This window comes from Carya illinoinensis, chromosome 12, assembly GCF_018687715.1.
Source record: "Carya illinoinensis cultivar Pawnee chromosome 12, C.illinoinensisPawnee_v1, whole genome shotgun sequence".
Classification (NCBI taxonomy): domain Eukaryota; kingdom Viridiplantae; phylum Streptophyta; class Magnoliopsida; order Fagales; family Juglandaceae; genus Carya; species Carya illinoinensis.
Window position 1 is genome coordinate 18046949 of NC_056763.1, and position 23582 is coordinate 18070530.

At 37.5% G+C, this 23582-nt stretch overlaps 1 protein-coding gene across 1 annotated transcript; it reads left to right on the forward strand.

Moving 5' to 3' along the window:
• The first annotated feature begins 7259 nt into the window (after positions 1-7259).
• LOC122290029 (peroxisomal membrane protein PEX14-like) lies at positions 7260-12361 on the forward strand. Its single transcript, XM_043097542.1, has 13 exons — positions 7260-7473; positions 7584-7664; positions 8208-8452; positions 8597-8636; positions 8737-8921; positions 9130-9319; positions 9481-9570; positions 10452-10525; positions 10646-10688; positions 10778-10845; positions 11084-11128; positions 11213-11278; positions 11684-12361. The coding sequence occupies exons 2-13, from the start codon at positions 7607-7609 to the stop codon at positions 12170-12172; spliced, it is 1593 nt and encodes a 530-aa protein (XP_042953476.1). The 5' UTR covers positions 7260-7473; positions 7584-7606; the 3' UTR covers positions 12173-12361.
• Positions 12362-23582: the final 11221 nt, after the last annotated feature.

Below are 23582 nucleotides of genomic sequence, written 5' to 3' on the forward strand. Positions count from 1 at the left end.
TTTTCAATCTAAACAGTCTCCCTAAAGTAGTACTTGTACTATTAGAACCACACGTTTACGAGAATTGATCATGTCACAAAATATTATTATACGTAACTTTTAGGACTAATCTTTTAGAATATTAGCTAAATATATTTGATCATGTATACTCCGAGTTCAGTTAACGAAGAAGCTTTAAGCATATGGGTTAGAATTATTCTATTTTCAAGCCAATATGTTTTGTAGAGTATACTATTCATATAACTTAAATTGTAAGATCTAATTTGTAAGGTTTAGATTTTAAAATTTATCTTTCAAATCAAATTATGCCATGTAAACACTTTACTAAATGTGTTCTACTGGCCATGGTATTGGGTATGATCAGGACTATTCATTCAATCAAGCTGTAAGACATTTTCATCAATTTTTTAACTAAACTATATATTCAAAGATTTTTTATTGTTTCTTGTTTGAGATCTAAATCAAATTATATATTGAACCAACCCAAGTTCTATTATTATTTATATTTTATCTAAATAGAGTCAATATATATATATATATAATTCTTGATTATCAGTTTTTATTTTTTATATTTTAAACTATAAGTGGATACCTGCATCTTGACTAATACTATTTATAGGATGATGAAGAATTCATGACAACAACATTAATCTTGTTCTTTATTAATTTAAAATATAAAGATATGATATCTTGAAAACTCGTTTATCTTCTAATTGCAACAAACATGACTCCTGTGCGCTTATTATCTTTTAATATTCTAAATAAAAAAAGAATATCACGTTGAGATGAAGCTGAAAGAAACATAAAATATATAAAATAACATATGAATAATATACCCAAGCATGAGGTTGTGTGTCGTAAAGCAAACAGGTTGTGTCGTATAGGGGCCAAAGAAGAGCCCATAAAACGTGAAGTAGGCCTTACATGTATCGTTTTACTTGAAAACAAAAAATGGTCCAATGAGACAAAGTGGACAATAATGAATATATTAGGCTCCTTAATTATGTGACAACATTGTCGCGATGGTAATCTTGGGAATAATGTTTATTCAAGTATCTTGTCTAAATTCATTTATTGATACCCATATAAATATTTTGGATAGTATAAATGACTTATTTTATGTATTTATCTTTTTCCCACATAACTAGAAGATTGGAATCTTTCTTCATGATTTTGTGCTCTCATGTCAAAACTAGTTCAATCTATTTAATTAATTAATAGATTAGATCTCGATAATTTTTTGTTAAGTTTGCGTCGAGTTGAGAATAAAATGATTAGCTTTAAATGTTGTGTTCGAAATACAAATTATGTCAAATCAAGTTCGAAGTATATATAGGTCAATTTAAACTAGATTTATTTAAATAGTGAAATGTTTGGTTTTCTTTTTTTGTTTAAATAGAGAATGCATTTTCAAATTTGAGTAGGGTTTTAGCTATTAGGCAATATAAGGGATGAAATGCAATGAGCAACACAATCAATATCTGTGAATTCAATTTCCTCAAGTATAGCTTATCTAGCTAGCTGATGAGCAACTCTATTGAGCTCCCTCTTAATATGTTAGGTTTTCCAAACAAAATCTAAATGTCGAAAATCTATTAGTAGACAACTAAGCTTCCCAATGTTGTTATCCGGTGATGAAACAACATGAATAACCTGACTGGAATAACATTCAAACATTAAAGAGCTTAAGCCAAGTTACTTGCAAAGAAAGTAGCAGCAAGCAACCCTCAAGCTTCAGTAAGTGAAGGGTCAACATAGTAGGACATTGGCTTCATCAAACTTGCAAGAACAACACCAGTAGAATCTCTAAGAATTACCCTAATATCAATCTTGTTAGAATTGCCTTGATAGCCACATCCCACTTAACTTTGAAATACAAACTCAGCAATTAAAAAGTATCTTATGGAGGTGGTAGGTTTGAAAGCTACTGCCAACTTGTACAAGTACTTAGGCCTTCCCTCCCTTATTGGTCAATCCAAATTGGTTGCTCTTAATTTCTTAAAGGGATTGTGGATAGGGTTGGCAAAAAACTTGACAATTGGAAGAATAAATTTCTTTCACAGGCTAAAAAAAAAAATTCTTATCAACACTATCCTTCAAGCTATTCCAACCTACAGTATAGGTGTGTTTTTGTTACCCATATCTTAATGCGAAAAACTGAAATCTCTTTTTGCTAATTTTTTGTGGGGTCATCAGGATAACCAAACCAAAATTCATTGAAAAACTTGAATTTGTTAAATTGTAGGAAAGCATATGGAGGTCTTAGATTTAGGGATCTACATTGTTTTAACATTGCTCTTTTAGCCAAGCAAGCACAGTGGTTTCTTGTATTTCCTGCTTCACTCCCAGCAGAATATTTATGGCTAAGTGTTTTTCTAACACACAATTCTTGCAAGCTAAATTTTGCTCTCGACCTTTTTACATATGGAGGAATATCTGCCAATCTATCTTCCTGCTTAAGGAAGGCCTTCTATGGAAAGTTGGTAATGGGACTCACATTAGTATTTAGAAAGATAAGTGGTTGCCTAAAGACAACTCTTGTAAAGTTCAATCTCCTATGTTTGTGTTAGATGCAGATGTTATGGTTGCTAACCTTATTGACAAACAACAAGTGCAGTGGAGTTTAGTAGGGTTGTAATGGGTCCAATTTTATACATATTTTAGAACTAAATTGGTATACACCAGTTTTGAAAATTTAAGAACTGATACCGAATCAATTCACTACCAAAACTGGAAGGCTAAGTTTAGTCCAGTTTTTCCAGTTTTACAAATTATCTATGTTAGTAACAATATGATATTTACATATACTAAACTATTAGTCTATTTATATTATAGTATAAATAAATTATATATATATATATTAAAAATAAGTTTATATTAAGAAATTAATATTAATATTTATGTTTAAGATTAATTTTAGCTTGGGCAACTAGAGAGTCTTCGAAGCAAGATTAACAGGAGGGATTTTGGTCACTAACCACCACTAATGCAGTGAAGGTTTTTCTCTGGCAAGCATGAACTGATACATTACCCACTAAGTTGAATTTGTTTAAAAAGATGTTGTTACCTTATGTCCAATATGCTTGCTTGAGGAAGAAACCCTAGGTCACATCTTATGGACATGCCCCTCAACTAGGGATGTATGGTTATTACGCTCAGATCACCCCAGAAATCTGCAATCATTGCCGCTGAGTTTAGTCATGCATGAGCAGCTGTGTGAAAGATTGGTGTAAGAAGACTTGGTATTTTTTGGGGCTTGATTTCTTTGGTTTAGAAGGAACTCTCTCATTCATGAGGGAAGCTTTCTATCCTCATCCTTAGTCTATCAACAAGCAGTTCAGGCACAAGAGGATTTCACGGATGCCATGCATCACTCAAGTGTGTCTCGACCAATTGCACAACTTGCAACTTTAATAATAATAATATTAATATTAAAGGATGCCCATTCCTACATTGTAGCTCTACAAATAAAATACTATCATCTATAAAAAAATTTAAAAAAAAAAAAAAAAAAAAAAAAAAAAAAAAAAAAAGATGATTCACACTAATATGATCGTTGGCTATTAGCACACTAGAAATAAGACCTTAGTGTTCTGCAACATGTAATTGAGAACTCAATGCTTCAACCCTCTATATTGTTTAAACTTCTCATGAGCAACCCCATTCACCAAAAGAGAAAAAAGAAGAGTCGATGATGCATCTTAGGATCGGATCTGTCCATTTGGAATCAAAACCCAATTTAAACATCACAGCTCAAATAAAGCCTCATTCCATCTTATCATAGGCTTTACTCATGTCCAATTTCAAAGTCATATACCCTTTGTTGCCATGAAGTTGAGTATGTATGGTATGAAGGTATAGGTAGCCAAGATATTGTCTGTAATCAATTGACCAGGAAAAAGGCATACTAATTTGGTGAGATAAGTGCAAGTAAAATCAATTTTAATTTGTTAGTAAGCATCTTTGTCATGATCTTATATAGAACATTATAGAGACTAATTGGTCGATATTCAATAACCTGCTTTGGATCGCTAGTTTTTGGGATTAGTATCAGATAAGTGAAATTAATCTCCTGAAAATTAGCATTTGAATTTAGGAAAGAAAGCACTGCATTACAAACCTATTTTCCAACCATAGATTAGTGATCTTGATAGAACCATGCACCATGGCCATCTAGGCCAGGTACTTTATACGGTCCCATTCAGAATATAGCTAAGGTCACTTCTTCCTTAGTGAAAGGTTGAATCAAAACAACATTCATATCTAAAGAAACTTTTGGGGACAAAGCATGTAAGCATGCATCAAATCATGAAGAGTTAGTGGAAGAGAACAAAGTTTGATAGAATTGTGTAAATGCTTTGCATATCCTAGTCGTGTTAGTGTAGGAAACCCTAGAACCGTCATCAACTTGCAAAATCCGATTCCTTCTTCTTGGATTGGCACACAGGTGATAGAATTTGGTATTTCTATCAACAGTTGAAGTTGTCAAATTGGTTTGAATGACATCTAGTCTATGAAGTTTGGACTGTAACAAATGATTAGAAACTGAAGTTTTTTACCTACTCCACCGTTTCAAAGACTTCATACAACAAGAAAGTTTTTTTGCAAGAGAGGAGAAGTCATTATGAGTGGAATCTACTTGGCACCAAACATCTTGAACAACCATTGCAAAAATCCTCATAATTAGACCACCTAGCTTCATATCTACTTAAGCTATGAGGAGGAGGAGAGGACAAGTGCCTTTGCCCCACAGTGAGTAAAAGTAGACAATAGTCAAAGGTTACTGAAGGAAGCACCTAGACTTTTGCATCACCAGATTCACTATACCAAGAGGTAGATGCCAGTGCTCGATTAAGCCTCTCTTTAGTAAAAGTACAATCTATCCTATTACTAGACCAGGTAAATTGACCCTTGTGAAAGCCCAAGTCATCAAGTTGACAATCATGTAAAACATCATGGAACATGGCAATTTGTTTGTTACTCCTTTGAGCACCACCATACTTCTCACTATGAAATAGAACTTCATTGAAATCACCAATGCAAAGCCACATATAAGGATGTAAATTATTCATATGCCTCAATATGTTATAACCTTCAAGTCTTTTATTAGTTTTAGGATGTCCATAGAAACAGGTCAACATCCATGGGAGATTGGAGTTAGGAGAGGTAATCCAAGAATTGATATGCCAATGTGAAAATAAGTGTATCTCTAGTGGAATTTCATCTTTCCATAGTACAACAAGACCTTCCCACGACCAACACCACCAACAATAAGAAGACCTTGAAAGTCTAACAAGTGCTTCAATCTATCCAACTTAGTTTTATGCATCTTAGTTTCCATTAAGAATAAGATATTAGGCTTTTTATACTTAACCAAAAAGTTAAGGTCCTGAACTATTTGACGGTTACCAAGCCCTCAATAGTTCTAACTTAAAAGTCTCATTTCTTCCAACGAGGTTTACTTCCAACCACCACTTCTATATTCAAATTCAAGTTTACAAATTTCTATTTTCTAGTCAATCGTAGAGTATTAGGCTCAAGAGGGACACAGGCTTTTAAGGGATTCCTTTTATGAGTCACAATAGGTGAGATAGAAGAGGATAAGATCTCAAGAGAAATAATACTTCTAAGTTTGCATTTCCACTTGTGAAGGGACATGGGTGAAGTATCTACATAATCATAAGTTATGGCAGGTAAAAGACTATTCACTTTCCCAACAGTATGGAGTTAACATGTGGATGTGAATTTATAGAGATGTTGGCCAAAGATGAAAGAGATGAATCATCAAGGACAGAGATATCGTTAACAGTAGAATTCAATACATGATGTGAAACAAAAGCAATTTTAGTAGCTAAGACATTTTCAGTTGGGATAGTTACCCTAGCTGGTGGACAACCAATCATAGTGATCTAAGGAGGAGTGGCTTCATGCCACATGGTAGTGTCCTTAATAGGAGCCAATGAGGTTTGATGAAGGATAGAACTATTGTCAACACCCCAATAACTATCATGGCAGTTATCTATCTGAAGGGTAGGATGGCAATAACTGACCATCGGAAGGAATATGGAAAGGCTGTTCCAATTGACCACCAATGAGTTTATCAACTCCAGAACATTGAGAAGAGGCATAAGCTCGCAACCAGGAGCCATATTACAAATTGGAAGTAGAACCAGAAGATGAGGAGACAACTTTACAAATACAACCAAAAGCACCATGCATAATAACTCCACGGGAGAAATAGAACCTTGGTAAACACTCATATTGAAAAGGCACAAATACATGTTGGCCTTTTAGAAACAACATTGTCCCTCGTATTAGTGGTTTCAATAGATCAATCTCAACCAAAACCTGTAGAAATTTACCCCATCAATTTCCATTGGCATCCACATCAACATTGGGAAATCTTACCAATCATAGTACCAATTCAAGAACCAGTAGTGGGATTCATGCATCCAAAAGGTAGATTGTGTAATTGTACCCATAAATGAGTGTGATGAAATGAAAGAGCACAAGGAGGGGTAAAGCCATCAAAGAATTGCAGACAGAGAAAATCCTAATTGAATAACCATGGTTGGCCTTCCCACACACGATGAAGATCGTAATCAAAAGAGAATTCAAAGATGAACAGATTGTCACCCACTTCAATAATTTTAATTTCCAGCACAAACTTCCAAACTTTGTGCATGATAGGTTTGAAAGCCTCCTATTAATCCTCCTTTCTGCAACAACCTTTCATATCAAACAGAACTAGCCCTTAGACAAAGTATTTGAACATCATCATCATCAACAATCACAACACCAACCTTCTCAGTCTCAATGAGACAAAGTTTATGCCACAACTTTGTTATGTCGTCAGCCATTAATCCAGAATATCGCAACATAACAAATACAAAAGATAAAAAGACAAAGGGAGAGGAAAGAATATTCAAGAACAAACTTGCCTAATACAAGAAGAATGCCTTCCACTCAAAAGTGAATGAAAGAAAATTCCTCCTCAGAGAACTATTGGGGAGCTATGAGAGGAAATCCAAGTATTTGAAATATTCGGTCTATACACAAATCTTATACCAAATTAAAATTAAAAAAAAAAAAAATACATATTGTATGATTCAATGCGATCGATCAAATTGCAAATTTTTTTTTATTATAAAATAAATCTAATATATATCACATTAACTCAAATTAACATATAAATTTTATTTTGTGTAAAATTTATAAATAAACCCAACGCATCTCGTTTGAATGGATCAAATTTCCTAGACCCTAAAATTCTGTAAAGAGTTGAGTTTGGTAGAGCATATTTGTGGTCCGGTGGATAAAGTCAAAAAAATGGCCAGCCCCTGCAGTGCAATCTGTGCACCTATTTGTCGTCTTCGCGAACTGCCAGTGATTGAATAATTATTTTGCACTTTGAGATGAGCAAAGCGCCCCCTGAGCCTCAGCTACTCTTTTTTCTTTACTGAATCTCCTTCGGTCAGCAACTCTATAATCAGTTTTTGCTCTTTGCTGTTTATTTTTGTTCGGTTCGAAACTTTAGCACTAATTCCTCTCACTTGGGTGGTGGTTTCTTTTTGTTGATTCAGTCAGAGAAGGTCGTTAATAGGCTATGGCGACTCAATCGGGCCCTCCACCAAATTCAACGGTCGGAAATCCGCAGAACCCAGGTATTCTTTTGCCATTTGTTTCTCTAGTTTTGCATATTTTGCTGTTGATTTGGTTTGGTGTGTTCTCTTTTTCTTTGCCTTGTTGTTTGATTTATTTTTGGTTGTTGACGCTGTAGTATTTCGGAATAGTTATTGGAGGCGCTCTCTTGTTTTATTTCTGAATTTTAGTTTTGCAACCTCTACAGAAAGGGAAGCTTCAGAAATTGTTGTTACTTGGAAAATGAAATGCCGCATATGGGAATTTTTTGTTGTGTTTGTGTTTATGAGTTTGTCGGCGTTTGTATCACGAGTTGACTGCAATCCTAGCTTGTCAATCCCTACTCTGTTCCCAGGCTGAAAGGAAGCCTTTCAAATCGTATTTATGGAAGTCCTTGTCGTGCCAAAAGCATCATATATTGATATTCTCCTTAAATTTTATGAACAAGGAAATATACTTCTTGAGTGCTTGTAATTACTTATACTTTCACTGTTCAGGCACATGTTTAAAATTTCATAAATTTAGAAAATCTATGCGTTCAACCTCCGGTTTTTGTGTAAATTCAGCTGCAGAACATGCACAACAAACGAATCAGGATCAGCAAGAGTCCAGAGTAGAGGCTCCCAAACAAAGTTCTACACCGTCAGTGTTTGTGAACTCCGAGCCAATGCGAGAGGAACAAGTGCAAAATGCGGTCAAATTTCTTTCTCACCCAAAAGTTAGGGGCTCTCCAGTCATATATAGAAGATCTTTTCTTGAGAAGAAGGGCCTCACAAAGGAGGAGATAGATGAAGCCTTTAGGCGTGTGCCTGTAAGTTTAGTATCTAATCTTGTTATTTTGTGTTTGTTTTTGACATATATACTGCTTTTGAATTGTATTCTAGAGCATTCGTTTATATGGCACTTACCCATGTCAGTTCCTTATTTGTGCCTGGTTTTGTTTTTGAAATTGCAGGACCCACCCCAAAGTGCGCATGCAGGCAGTGATATACAAGGTAATAATTATTAGTGTTGAAGTGGGATTTTTATGTGATTAGGGTTTGGCTAGTCCTTTTATGGCTGATGTTAGTGTGGAATTCATCATAATTTTACCAGATGAGAAGGTAAAATCATCATCAAACAATCAGTCACAAGCCCCAATACAAACTCTGCAGCCTGCAGTAGCTGCTTCCACTGGTACCATGGGTACTTTAATGCAGTACCGATTTAAATGGTTTCATGCTGTTTTTGCTGTCGGATTACTGGCTGTTTCAGGTGCTGGAACAGCTGTACTAGTCAAGGTATCAACATTTAACTCCTCTATTATCATTCCATCCAAAAGTCAGACATGTTAATAGCTGCCCTTTATTTTCTTATGCTGTCTTTGATATTGATTTCATTTGGTTCTTACACCAAATACTTGTGACTAACTGGTTATGTGTGACACAATTTTTCTACTTGATATCTCTCGCTTGCTCACATTAAATGATTACATATTCCCTATTCTAGAATGCCATTATTCCCTGGTTGAAGTCTTGGATACGCAAGGTTGTATTGGACGAAGAAAATGATCTAGCGCAAAAGCCTGATCCAAAACCAAGTTTGGAAGAAGAGGCTGCGGCTGCTGCAAAAGCAGCTGCAGCTGCAGCTGCTGATGCTGCAAAAGCAAGCCAAGAAATGGCGCAATCAAGAAATGAAGGTGGGTTGATAGTGGGTGTTTCTCCTGCTTTTTTCTGTAGAGATACATTTCTTAGTTTCATTGTTCTGCTCTCTATCTCTTTCCCTCCATTTTTTGCTTTGAAATGTTCATTTCTCAGTAATATCTCTTTTGATTGCTTCACCTTGTCCTACATTGGCCAGAGAGGAGATATTTTGAAGGATTTACAAACCTTTTAGATGTGCAATTACAGGAAATGAAGTCAATGACTGATGCCATAAGGAAATTGGAAGGTACCAAGAAGTTTCTTTCTGATTAAGCAAGCAGATATATGCAACTTGTCTGCCTAGAAAACATTTTGCATCAATTTTATCATTCTGTTAATAGTCAGTTTTTGACTTGATTCCCTTAGCTGTTCACATCACACTTCCTATATCTTAAGGATGAGTTTGCACATCTCATTGGTACTTGGTAATAAATGGATTTAATTTTTACGTCCCTGTGTGTGCAGAAAGGCTTCTAAGTTTCTGCGTATATGTGTCTATACATTAAATACCCAGAACTTTATTTGTGGATACACATAAAGTTGTGGCCCATTTTATTGGTGATTTTACTGAGTAATGTGCCCAAAAGAAGGATCCTGTAGGCGATATATATCTAGTTAGAATTAAATCTAAGTAATCTAAAACTTTGTTCTTTACAACAACTTTAGGAGATCTTAAATGCTTTCCCTCTTCTAAAAATAAAATATCCCTTTAATGTTTAACTCAGAGAGAGAGAGAGAGAGAGAGCTTACCCGATCTTGTGATTATCTAGATATATATGTTTGATTGGCAACCATCTTGTTAGAGTGTCGCATATATTATGAATCCATGCGGCACTACCTAGTGAGTTCCTGAGCAATCTGTCTAGTCATTGTCCAGGTGCTTAGACAGTTGTCTTGGCTGTCTATGCTGTTGCATAAATTTCCTTTAGTATCCTGATCTGCTGCTGAAGAGTGTCATAGTTTCGTTGTTGGTGGTAACATTGTTTCCTGGAATACCTACATCCTAATTACCAGTTTTCTTTGTCAGAAATTCAAGGACATATCTTCATATCATGTGTCACCAATTATTGGCATATGGTAATCTGCTAACCTTCTTAGTGCATATCCTTTCTTTCTGCCTAACATCAGGACAAGCAAATGCCCAAGGTAGAGCCTCTTTTGTTGATCAAGAAGATAATCGAGTCTCTAAATCAAGTTCGAAGGTGAGCTGAACAAAGGCATAAATTGAGAATGTTTTGTCCTCTAAAAGAAGATTTGGAACATACAGTTCTCTCACCCATGTTTGACATCTATCTATTTACTAAATTCAAAATGTGCTGCAGCAACCATACCTAAACAGCAAGATGGACTATGACTCACGATCAGGTTGTTATCTAGGGATCAAGAGCCAGTACTTCATTGTCTAACTTTTTCAATGGTTTAAATTCCGATTATAATTAGGATTTTTGGTACAGTGAGATCTTCCTCACCTTCCACAACTGTAGAACCATCAATCGCACCTCATCCTAAGTCGTATAATGATGTAAGTAATTTACCCAATCTTTCTTATTCATAAAAAAAAAAGTAATTTACCCAATATTTCCACTAGTAATGCTAAATTTAGTTCCTTGATAGTATTGCATATAGTGGCACTCACCTTTTAATCAAATGTTGGATCTTTATTGTTCCAAGTCACAACCACTTACTGATATGCATTGTTAATGTATTGCTTACGATCTTAAATGAATTATGTTTATTTGATTTCCATAACGGTGATGCAGATTGTGGCCATGATCCAAAGCGGGGAGACACCTCCAAATATCAAAGTAAACTTTGTAAATTTTATGTTGCCCTCGTCTTGTTTGTGAGGTCAAAATGCTAATACTTCGTCATTCTAAATTCATATGCAGGACATAAATGATTTAATCTCAAATCAATATCAACAACCATCAAATCCTCATTTAGCACGAACTAAGGTTTGCTTTTGAGCATTTCTCCTCCTTAACTAGCTCCTTTTTCCTGTTCTTTTCGAGAATAGTTTGTGGGCACTACTTGGGCTAGGGACCAGTTATTAACATTACCAATTTTCAAATTCCAAGCATTATGAGTTGATGTGCTCTTGGCATTTAACATGTTCGTTGGGCTCTTAAAAAATAAAAATTTGATCTAATAGAAAATGGCTGTTGCCTTTTTTGTTGGATAATCAGAAATGGACTAGACTTTCTGCAAGGTTTATGAAGTTTTAAATCATAGATACAGAGTCCTTTTTCTATTTGTTACTTTAATCCCTGTTGAAAAAATGTGGAAAAGGAATACGAATCTGAAAGTTATCGCCTTCAAACCACATAAAGCTGATTATTGCTCTATGTCCTCCTGATTAGCCATGGGAAGTTGGTCAGGCCCAGAACATCTCAGGCCAAGCATTTCAGTCTCAAGTGAATGGCGAAGGCTTGAATTCCAAGGTACAATACGGTGGAATAAACTTTCAGTTAAATGGTGACAATTCAGTACCTTGGTGGCAGCAGAAAAATGTCAAGGTCACAAACATTGAAAATGACAACAAACTCAAGTCAGGGTCATATGGTTTGCGAACCAGCGAGCAACCAGTTCAGCGTTCATGGGTCCCTCCTCAGCCACCCCCAGTGGCAATGCTAGAAGCAGCTGAAGCCATCCGACAGCCAAAACCATCAGTTCAGAGAGCGCAGTTGGTCGATGATCCTTCAGTAGCACATCCTTCAGATCAAACTGATGAGCTGCAGAGGATCACAAAAATATCTGAATCTGGAGGTCCTGTGGAGATTAATGGTGGGAGCTCAGCGCTGAACTCAAGTGAGATACAAGAAGATGGCAACGAGTTTGAACAGAGCTAAAGCGGGATAGAATATGTTTAATCCACTTAAGCTAAGGTACCCATATAGATACCTTTAAGTTTGTTTTAGTGGCCCCTTGAAACGAATATTTAATCCGACTGCTGTTCTATATATGAAGAGAATTCAGATACAAGTCATGTCCACTTATTTTAATAAGAAAATAAAGAGGCAATGGTACCCCTTTGTGCATGACTTACCTTATTCTCACTGATGGTATGCAACTAGGCAAGCATTTCTGGCCCCCTCCCCCCTTTTTCTTGTATGAGGTTGTTATGCTTATGGTGATCGATTTGTAAAATGTGTTGCAGGTCTGTTTCTATATCTACCATTCTTCTTTCTATCTGCTTCAGTGGTAGTTAACTAGTTAAGTGTGGCTAAACAGCTAAAATCTAGAGTTGGAGGGTAACGTAATATGGCCAAAATATGCAACTAGTTTCTAATAAAATGACAAAACTTCTCTCCTTTAAAATCTGGAAAAAGAAAATAAATTTGTATTCCATCGTGGGAGCCTCCTATGCATGGTGGCCTTGTCTCTTCCTTTTAATAACTAATGTTGTTAGGAGATGGTGTTTATATTATTTTTATTGTAATGGTTCTCATTTACTGTCCCAATAACTCGGAACAAGAAGAAAACAAAATATTGTTTAAGAACGAGCTGTATCAAGTAGGGCTGTGATTTTTCTCATTTAGGCTGCGTTTGGAAGTTAGATTTAATTGAGATCAACTCAGTTCAATCTAATTTTAAGCTGAGTTTAACACCTAAACATCTAACTTTTAAATTACTAAACTCATCTCAACTCAAAATTTCTTTAAACGTGGGATTCACAACTTTTTTCAACTCAACACCTCTTTACATGCAGGACTTACAACCTTTTTCAATTTCACATAAATACATCTAAATTCATCTTAACATCCAAACACATATAAACTTATCTTATGTGGATCTTACAAAACTCATTCCACAATCTTAATTCACTATTATTTATAAAGAACTTAACTCATCTCAACATCTAAACAAGGTTATTGAGCCAATTATTTGAACAGATGATGACAAGATCGAAAGTTGGCTTAGCTAATCCCCCAAGATCTATGTCATTTGGAAGAAAATGTTCCCTGATTCAATGTACTAGCTTGGAGAAAACTCTATAAATAATCTACAAAGCTACCAAAACACTCCAAACATTACTAGTATATGTCATATGATCTCTATGCTCTAATTTGTTTCAATCTTTCTGTTTAAGCTATATATGATATCGCAGCTATTCACTACTGTCAAGCTCGCCTCGAGCTATTGTTTGGATACTGAGAATATCTCATATGATTTATAAATAGTAATGAAATAATTTGTAAATAGTAATCAATAGTTTATGAATAATAGTAAAGTAGTATGAGAATATTTTAAAAAAAAATTGTAATCCCATACATGTCCGGAGACTTTGGGCCATTATTTCTGAGGAAGAGTTGAAGATAATTAATATGAAGGCTCTTTTGTAAGAAGCTCTATACATCAATAAATGATTTTGTGCGTTTCCAGGTTATTTCCACTGCTTGATCGAATAATTGTAGATTCATCTGCCGCTCCATGTTAAAGGAGAGCTAGGCAGATTGAATAATGCACACCTAAATAAATAATGGGGGACAATACAATCAACCAACTCCCCCCAAGACAAGACATGGGGCTCATATGTAGTACGATTTGTTGTCTGAGGGTTCACAACCTCTTTCCCATGAAATTGTCATGCTTTAAAGATTTTTTCTCACATACATGAGTCATGAGAGATTAGTATTAGGATTTGTTACCTCCTTGAAAGTTCTCATGTTGCATGCATGTCTTGTTGCGTTTATAGCAACATTAATGTACCTGATTCCTTTAGAATTTTGTAGTTAAGCGTGTTTGGTCGAGAATAATATTAGGATGGGTAATCTCTTAGAAAGTTTGTGTTGCACTCCTCGTTCTTATTTTTCCTATCGAAAAAAAAAATAAGTCAGTGGTTGAACATTTATAAGTTGTTTATAGTCGCACTAAACACATCATTGATGTAAATATAGGCTACATCAGTTAACATAAAAAGTATTTTTATTTTAATATTTTCTATAATTATAATGGATACAGTAAGTGAAATGTTACCCACTGACTTATAAATAGTAAAACTTTTAAAAATTTTATTCATCTAAGAGTGTTTGAGAAAATTTCAAAACCAGACCAACTGACCAAACCATTACGATCCGGTTCTTATTAAGCCAATTGGATCTAATTTTGAATTTCAAATTTATCAACTTTTTTGTTCGAACTTGAATTTTGTAATTTTCATCTTGAACTTAACTGAAATTATTTATTTATTTATTTATTTATATACTATATATATTATACATATTATAAATATATTAATATAACATAAAATTGTAATATATAGCTTCAATATATTGCAAAAATCAAATTATCATTTACCAATTAGTTGTTACATATCTTAGTACATAGCACTTACTAATTAGATTACAAATTAGTAATTTACATATATAACTCAATTTCCTCCATTATATGCTTCTTAACACGTTATTGTTAATAATCTATAATCTTGGAATATCAAAACATTAGTTTTATTTCACATAGTAAGAGTAATGAATTTAATTTAATATAATGTACAACGATTCGAAAAAATAAAAAAGACCAAAACCGAACCGAAACGAAACGTACAGTTCGGTTTCAATAATCATGATATTGATTAAATAAGAAAAAAGGCTTGTCCTGGCATGTGGAAAAAGAACAATAATAGTACGTGAACTAAAGCCAGGCTGTATTATTCTTCAAAACAAAAGAAATAGGTATCTCTTAATGAGGGTCTTCCTCAAGGTCAATCGTTTACCGGCTGGTCGATGCATCTCCATGGTAATGTGTCCCACCTGTAGAAGAAAGATTGTGAGTCAATCTCCTATTTTGACACATTTTGGGTTTAGAGCGGGAGAAAAATGGACATATAGAGTTTCTATCTGCCAGTCTAAATCCTATACAAGATGCAAATTCATTATTTATATGTTAATGGTGATGAATGAGACTGCTTTAATATGTAGAATGTTGAAACATAAAATCGCATAACAGGCTAGGATGGAGAAAACAATTATTCCCTACCCATAGAGGTGACTAGGGCCTCTATGCTACGGTTTGAAGCCTACGATGGCAGTTCGGAGTGTCAGTACGGTGCCCTGTACATACATCCATAGTAATAATTAAAAAAAAAAGAATATAGAAAATGTAAATAAAGAATGAGACAACAGATTTATGTGGTTTGGCATAGAGCCTATATTCACGGGTTATTTGGAAGGAAAATCCACTATGATTAGAGTATTTTATAGTCTCTCGTGGTCTCTTGTTTCTCTTTATACAATGGAAGTTGGAGACCCCTTTTAATTTATTAAGATCTTTAAGAGTGGTGCGGAATAGCAACTTTATGTCACCTTACCGTTTGTGTGTCTGACCTTCTTTTCTCTCTCAACTTTTGCCTTGTCTTTTCCCTCTTGCTTCCTATGGAGCTTTGTGGTGGACTAGGCCTAATGCATCTTGGGCTTGGTACATTTACTCCTAATACTTACCTATGATTCTTAAGATCGATTTGCTCAACAAGAAGACATTGAGAATTTTCTAGTCTTGCCCACAATTTACCCCTAGTTTTTTGTTATTTGTGCATAACAATAAAGATCTCAAAGCAAGGAGCTCGAGAAGATTTACAAAATTTGTAGTAAGGGCCTTTGAGGATGGGAAGTTTGTTTGAACGTTCACCTGATAATCAAACATTTAGATGGTTATATGTGACCATTTATCGTCAATGAAGAGTCCTTATTTCCATGATTGTTTTTGCTATTTGTTGGCAGTAATAGATGTTTTGCTTCTTGAGGTGATTTTCTATTGGAATTGATGTTAAAGTTCGTTTGTTGTAACCTTCGCTAAATGGTTAAGAAGCTCATCGACCACTTAGGTCCATCTTAGGCATTGTAGAGCTCGAGGACTCGTTACCAGAGATAACCCTCTGGTGACAGTTGTGGCACGAGTGCAAAGGCACTCGGCTATGTGGGCGAGAGTCGAAGCAGTTAAGGGATTGTCATCGCCCATAGTTTGCCGTGAGTCAACAAATTCGGCTTCGAGGGCAAGGGTTGAAGCAGTCAAGGGTTTATCATCAATCGTTATTCGTCGCAGGTCAAGGAACTCAACTTTGATGAAGGAGATGCTCGATCAAGCTGCCGCAGTGGGAGGTGGAGCATGAGTGCACTATTGCGGTGAGAGATGGAGCTCGATTGCCCCCAGAGGTTTCCATTTAAAAAAAGAAAAAACCAAATAGGTCAATGTAGATTATCCAAATTTGAGATTTGTAAACCTAAGCCATTTTACTAGAGTGGTGAAGGCTAAAGATGTCTAGGTGAGGCCCACAAACAACCATGCTTTTGGAAATGATGAAGATCTGGGGTGCCCATGATACCAAGCGGTCTACTTTGATGAAGACAAATTAAGATTCCCTAAGTGGTGCCCGAGAGGGGTTTGTAGTTGGCATTTCACGCTGCGTGGTTGATTTCCAACAAAGTATCTTCCTGGGGCGTGTAGCCATTGGGATTCTCGTGCAACCTCGAAGAGTTTTACGGGGAGAACCTCCAAAAACTTAATTTTTTTAGTAAAAATGAAATTCAAATAACGAGTTTGAGATAGACAAACTAGAGCAATTTAGTTGCTGCTTTTAATCTTTCCTAATACAAATTGTTTGCCACTGAATGATTTTTCCTCTGAACATTCTTATAGCAATGGAGATTGTTCATTTCTAAATAATTTTTGTTCGTTCACTTTCTTGAGGCTCATACAATTCTGAGTTAAGGGGCTCAATTTTTAAATTTTTGTCTTCGGTGTGCGATGAAGGGATGCAAAGGGAAGCTTGTTGCCTGTTTATCATTGTGTCCCATTTACTGTTTATTTTACCTTGACTCTAAAGGCAACAACTTTTCAAGAAGTGATCTACTCTTCATTGGACAAACAAGTTTGTTTGTTAACCAATTCCAATGGTGCATTTGGAGGCTATGGTGCTTATGTAACTGTGAAGAGCAAGAGCTGTGCATGGGAAGGTTGCACGTAGATGGGCTGAACTCTCATGGCAAGAGAGGATCTACAGTGCTGGAAAAGCACTTGCCAAGGGACTCTGGTCCGGTTGCTCGTCGTATCATGACACCTAAGTGTATTGTTGAAGTAAAAAGGAAAAGGGGGGGGGGGGGGGGGGGGGGGGGGGGGGGGGGAGGTGGACACATGCAAGCCATACATAGCGGGCACGTCCCGTGATGACCATGAGGCTCACATTAGAAGACGGTGTAGCAATGCCATTTCCTTTGCATGCTGACGGTGAAGTTCGACCATTGCAAACGGACATCTAGTAAAACCAGTCAAGATTATACTATGGGTGGCCAAGGGAGCATGCCCACCATGTTGGTGACAGGATATCATGGGCAAGCCACTTGCCCCTGTGTACGGGTGGCGGGCATTGTGCCCGCAATGCATGGTTATTGGGTGAACAGTGACATGCACCCTTGGACCTTTACGTGTGCTACATAGAGCGAGACTAGGGTGTTGTGAAAAACGATGACAATGAATTGAAAAAGAAAATATGGAACGAGAAAACAAACAGTCACACACAACACAAGATTTACGTGGTTCGACAAATTGCCTATTTTTACGGGAGCTGTAGAGGATTTTATTATTGAGGAATATCACGCTACAATAATAGATCTCAACACAGTACGTCCACTATGTTCTCTTACACGGCCATATGATATATCAACCATATATATACTCAAACGGCGGAAAAACCCTAGAGCTGTGTAAAAAATGCATGTTCGCTCGAGCGGCGTGTCGAGAGCGCGTCGAGCAAACTTCTTTCCCGCATTTGCTCGAGCTCACTGTCGAGCTGACATCGAGCGTTCAACTCTACCTGACTTCGCTCGAGCGGCCAATGCCTCCGCTCGAGCGAAAACTTCCTGCTCGAGTTCATTGTCGAGCTAACATCGAGAGTTCGAATCTGTCTGAATTCGCTCGAGTGGCCAATGCCTTCGCTCGAGCGGTGTGGACCAGACTCCACAGTACTCAACAATTCTCCCACTTGGAGACTGGTACACTCGCTGTATCGCCGTCTTCCTCAAACAGGATATCCTCCACCTCTGCAACTCACTACCCCTGTCTTCATGCTAGAAGACCAACTAAAGTTGCGCACAACTTCAGCTTCTCAAGTGTGACACCCTTTGTCAACATATCAGCAGGGTTCTTGCATCCACAAATCTTCTCAAGTAACAATTGTCTGTCATCTAACAATAATCGTATGAAGTGATACTGATCTGAATGTGCTTGGTCCTGGAATGAAATGCTGGATTCTTGGTAAGGAATATGGCACTCTGATTATTACTGTAGAGAGTGCCTTTCTGATTCTTCTTACCCAATTCCTCCAAGAAGCCTTGTAGCCATACCATCTCCTTTACAGCCTCTGACACTACAATATACTCAGCTTCTGTAGTGGACAGAGAAACTGTTTTCTGTAGATTAGAACCCCATAACACTACAGTATCACCAATTGTATAAACAAAGCCCGTGGTACTCTTTCTGCTATCAATATATCTATCTAGATCAGCATCAACATAGCCCTGTACCTCCAAGCTCTCTCCAGAGAAACACAAACAGGTTTCTGAGGAACTCTTTAGGTACCTCAAAATCCATTTCACTGCTTTCCAATGTTGTTTTCCTGGGTTACTCATGTATCTAGTCACAACTTCCACTACATGGGCAATATCCGATCTTGTGCAAAACATAGCATACATAAGTGAACCAATAGCTGAGGCATAAGGAACCTTACTCATGTAATCTTGTTCCTCCTCTGACTCAGGTGACTGATTCTTGCCAAGTCTGAAGTGACTGCCCAAGGGTGTGCCAACTGTTTGGCCTTGTCCATATTGAACCTGCTGAGTACCTTTTTCACATACTCAGCCTGTGAGAGTCTCAATGTACCTTTGACTCTATTTCTAACAATTCTCATGCCAAGGATTTGTTTTGTAGCTCCCAGATCCTTCATTGCAAAGTGTTCTAACATCTACTTCTTCAGATTATTGATCTCATCAATACTAGCCCCTGCAATAAGCATGTCATCCACATACAACAATAGAATAATATAAGAATTGCTAAAGTGCCTGACATAGCAACAGTGATATGCCTGACATCTAATGTACCCTGCACTGTGCATGAAGTTATCAAATTTCTTATACCACTGTCTAAGAGCTTGCTTCAGGCCATACAAGCTCTTCTTCAATCTGCAAACTGAACCTTCTTTTTCCTGTACCACAAACCCCTCAGGCTGATACATGTAGATGTCTTCTTCAAGGTCTCCATGAAAAAAAGTTGTCTTCACATCTAACTGTTCAAGATATAAATCTTCAGTAGCAACCATAGCCAGTACCATCCTGATGGTTGTGATCTTTACCACAGGAGAAAAAATCTCAAAGTAATCAATACCCTACTTCTGCTGAAAGCCTTTTACAACAAGTCTGACCTTGTACCTCTTACTGCCATCATGCTCAGTTTTCACCCGGTACACCCACTTGTTGTGTAATGCCTTCTTCCCTGATGGAAGTTCTGTCAACTCCCATGTCTGATTCCCTAATAGGGAATCCATCTCATCTTTCATGGCCAACTTCCACTTACTAGAATTTTCATCTTGCAAGGTTTCTTCGTAACTCTACAGTTCTCCACCATCTGTCAACAAAATGTAATTCAAAGTAGGTGAGAAACGCTGTGGAGGACGTATAGTCCTAACTGACCTGCGAACTGCAACTGTAGGAGTGGATGGTTTTGAAACTGCCTACGGAATAATAGGAATGGGTGCACTGGACCCACTCTCCCTGTCACTCACATCTACACTGCACTGTGACCTCTGGTAGGTCATCCAATTTTACAAACTCGGACTCCTGAGGAGCTACTACAGAAGCTGTACTAGACTTATCCTTGTACATAATTTTCTCATTGAAAATCACATTTCTACTTCTTATGATTTTCCGACCCTAATCATCCCAGAAAAGATAGCCAAATGCCTCGTCTCCATAGCTAATGAAATAGTATTTCTTTGACTTAGCCTCAGGTTTACTACGAGCATCAGAATCAATAAGCACATAAGAAAGACAACCAAAAGTTTTAAGGCGAGAAAATTTGACCTCTTTCCCACTCCAATCCTCCTCAGGCAATCCACAATCTAGTGGTACTGATGGCCCTCTGTTTATCAAGTAAACGGCAGTGCTGACTGCATCTGCCCAGAAAGCGGGTGGTACTCCAGCGTGCAACCTCATGCTTCTAGCACGCTCATTAATAGTTCTGTTCATATGCTCAACAACTCCATTTTGCTGTGGTGTCCCAGGATTGATCTTCTCCATTTTGATACCCAGAACTGCACAATACTCCTTGAACCCACCATCGACATACTCACCACCATTGTCAGACCTTAAACATTTCAGTTTTCAAGCCTGTCTCTGTCTCAACCATGGCTTTCCAAATTTTGAACACATTAAATACATCAGATTTATGCTTCAACAAATAAACTCTTACCTTCCTACTATGGTCATTAATGAACGTAACATAGTAGTGAGAACCTCCCAGAGATGCCACTGGGAAAGGACCCCACATATCTGTGTGCACAAGATACAGTCTTCCTGTCTTAGGCGTCCTGCCACTTTTCAAGAAGCTGACCTTCTTTTGTTTCCCCATAACACAACTCTCACACATACTGAGATCAACTAACTTTAGTTCTGGTAGCTTGCCTCTAGACAGAAGTTCTTTCATACCCTTCTGACTCATATGGCCAAGCCTGCAATGCCACAAATCTGATGTGCTCTCTACAATGGTAGTAGCAATAGTATCAATCAAATCAGTAGTCATATATAGTGTACCAGTTTTCTTATCACGAGCCAGTACCAATGCCCCTTTTGTGACTTTCCAGGTGCTATCTGAGAACACCATTGAATGACCACACTCATCGAGCTGCCCAACAGAAATGAGGTTCTTCTTCAACTCAGGAATGTGCCTGACCTTTTGGAAGATCCATTTGTTCTTGCCAGGGAGTGCAATATCAATGTCTCCCATCCCCACTACGTTCAAAGTCTCTCCATCAGCCAAATACACCTTCCCAAAATCTCCTGTAATATAGTTTCGCATTAGCTCCCGGTGGGAAGATGTATGGAAGGAAGCCCCTGAATCCAGTATCCAGTCATCAACTGGACTATAAACTGCAAGCAATAGTGCATCATGTACTTCTTCAGTTACCACATTAGCACTATCATTCTCGGTCTTCTTAGAGTTTTTGCAGTTCTTCTTTATGTGGTCAGTTTTGCCACAATTCCAGCAAGTTGCCTGGTCACGACTTGCTTTTGCCCCTGTACTTTGATTTTGATCTTCCTCTGTTTGAGTTCCTATCGTGTGATCTCTCTTGATAATCAACATTTAGAGCTGAACTCAAATCCGAGGTCTCGCCAAAATCTTTCCTGCGCAACTCCTCAGCCAAAATCAAATCACGAATATCATCATATTTCAATTTAGATTTACCAGCAGAATTACTAACAGTCATTCTCATGGCTTCCCAACTATTTGGCAGCAAAACCAATAGTATCAATGCACGTATCTCATCATCAAATTCAATTTCAACAGACGATAATTGATTTGTGATAGTATTAAAATCATTAAGATATTGTGCAACAGACTTACCATCTGCCATCTTCAAATTGAATAAATTTTTATCAAATGTACCTTGTTATTCGCTGATGGCTTTTCATACATACCTGACAGAGCCGCCATGAGATCCGCAGTCATCTTCTCCTTAATGACGTTGTGTGCAACAGATCTCGACAGGGTTAATTGAATAACTCCCAGAACCTGTCGATCCAACATGTTCCAATTAGCATCATCCATCTTTTCCGGTTGCTTTCCTAATAGTGAAAGATGAAGTTTCTTCCCATAGAGGTATTCCTCTATCTGCATCCTCCAGTATCCAAAATCTATGCCATCAAACTTCTCGATCCCCAATGCCTTTAATTCAACTCCAGCCATCATTTTTTTCTTAGACCCGAACCTTGGCTCTTGATACCAATTGTTGTGAAAAATGATGACAATGAATTGAAAAAGAAAATATGGAACGAGAAAACAAACAGTCACACACGACACAAGATTTACGTGGTTCGGCAAATTGCCTACGCCCACGGGAGCTGCAGAGGATTTTATTATTGAAGAATATCACGCTACAATAATGGATCTCAACACAGTACGCCCACTATGTTCTCTTACACGGCCATATGATATATCAACCATATATATACTCAAACGGCAGAAAAACCCTAGAGCTGTGTAAAAAATACATGTTCGCTCGAGCGGCATGTCCAGCGCGCGTCGAGCGAACTTCTTTCCCGCATCCGCTCGAGCTCACTGTCAAGCTAACATCGAGGTTTAACTCTGCCTGACTTCACTCGAGCAACTAATGCCTCCACTCGAGCGAAAACTTCCTGCTCGAGCTCACTGTCGAGCTAACATCGAGCGTTTAAATTTGTCTGAATTTGCTCGAGCGGTGTAGACCAGACTCCACAATACTCAACATAGGGAACGCTACATGGTGGCATTGACAGAGACGCCACACGGGTGAATGAAAGCCATACGAGCCGAGGAACTAGCCATGGCCATAGAGCTTGTGGCCGAGTGTTGCCTAGGAATCCATGGCTAAGAAACAAACTATGGCCTAGCAAGCCACTGTGGCCCAAGAATCTGTGGTCAAGAAACACCTTGTCGGCAACAGAAATCTCTAGCAATTCTAATGGTGGATCCACCAACTCAAAGACTTCTCGGGAAGAGGCTCCTTCAGGTGCACGACAATGTGTACCCACTACATGCACTGTGTACAACCTCCATGGTCAAGGACCACTGTGGCGGCAACAGAAAGCGTTGGTGGTCCATGTGGTGGCCGTCGGCATCCTCACCAATCTCATGGTTTGGCTGAGTTGTTCTCCATGGGTCTTAGGACATCATAGGATGTGATTTTAGGTAGAACAACATCTATCAACTCAAAGGAGTGGTTGGACAATAGATGAAGCAATTGGTAAGATCGGTGGTGAGATCCTATCGTTACAAGCCTCCAGTTCTGTTTACCCTTCACGTACTATGCAGGCCATGCACAATCGGGATGTTCTTTACGTGCACTATACACTTTAAGTGCACAGTTCACACCCAACATGCACTAATCATGTAGGAGCTTGGGCATACTTTAAGTGCATAGTGCACACCCAAGTACTAGGTTCTTGTCTCTTTTGTTTTTCTAGCAACAATATGAAAAGAGAAAAAGTTGAGAACACTTATTTGAGAGGAAATTTATCT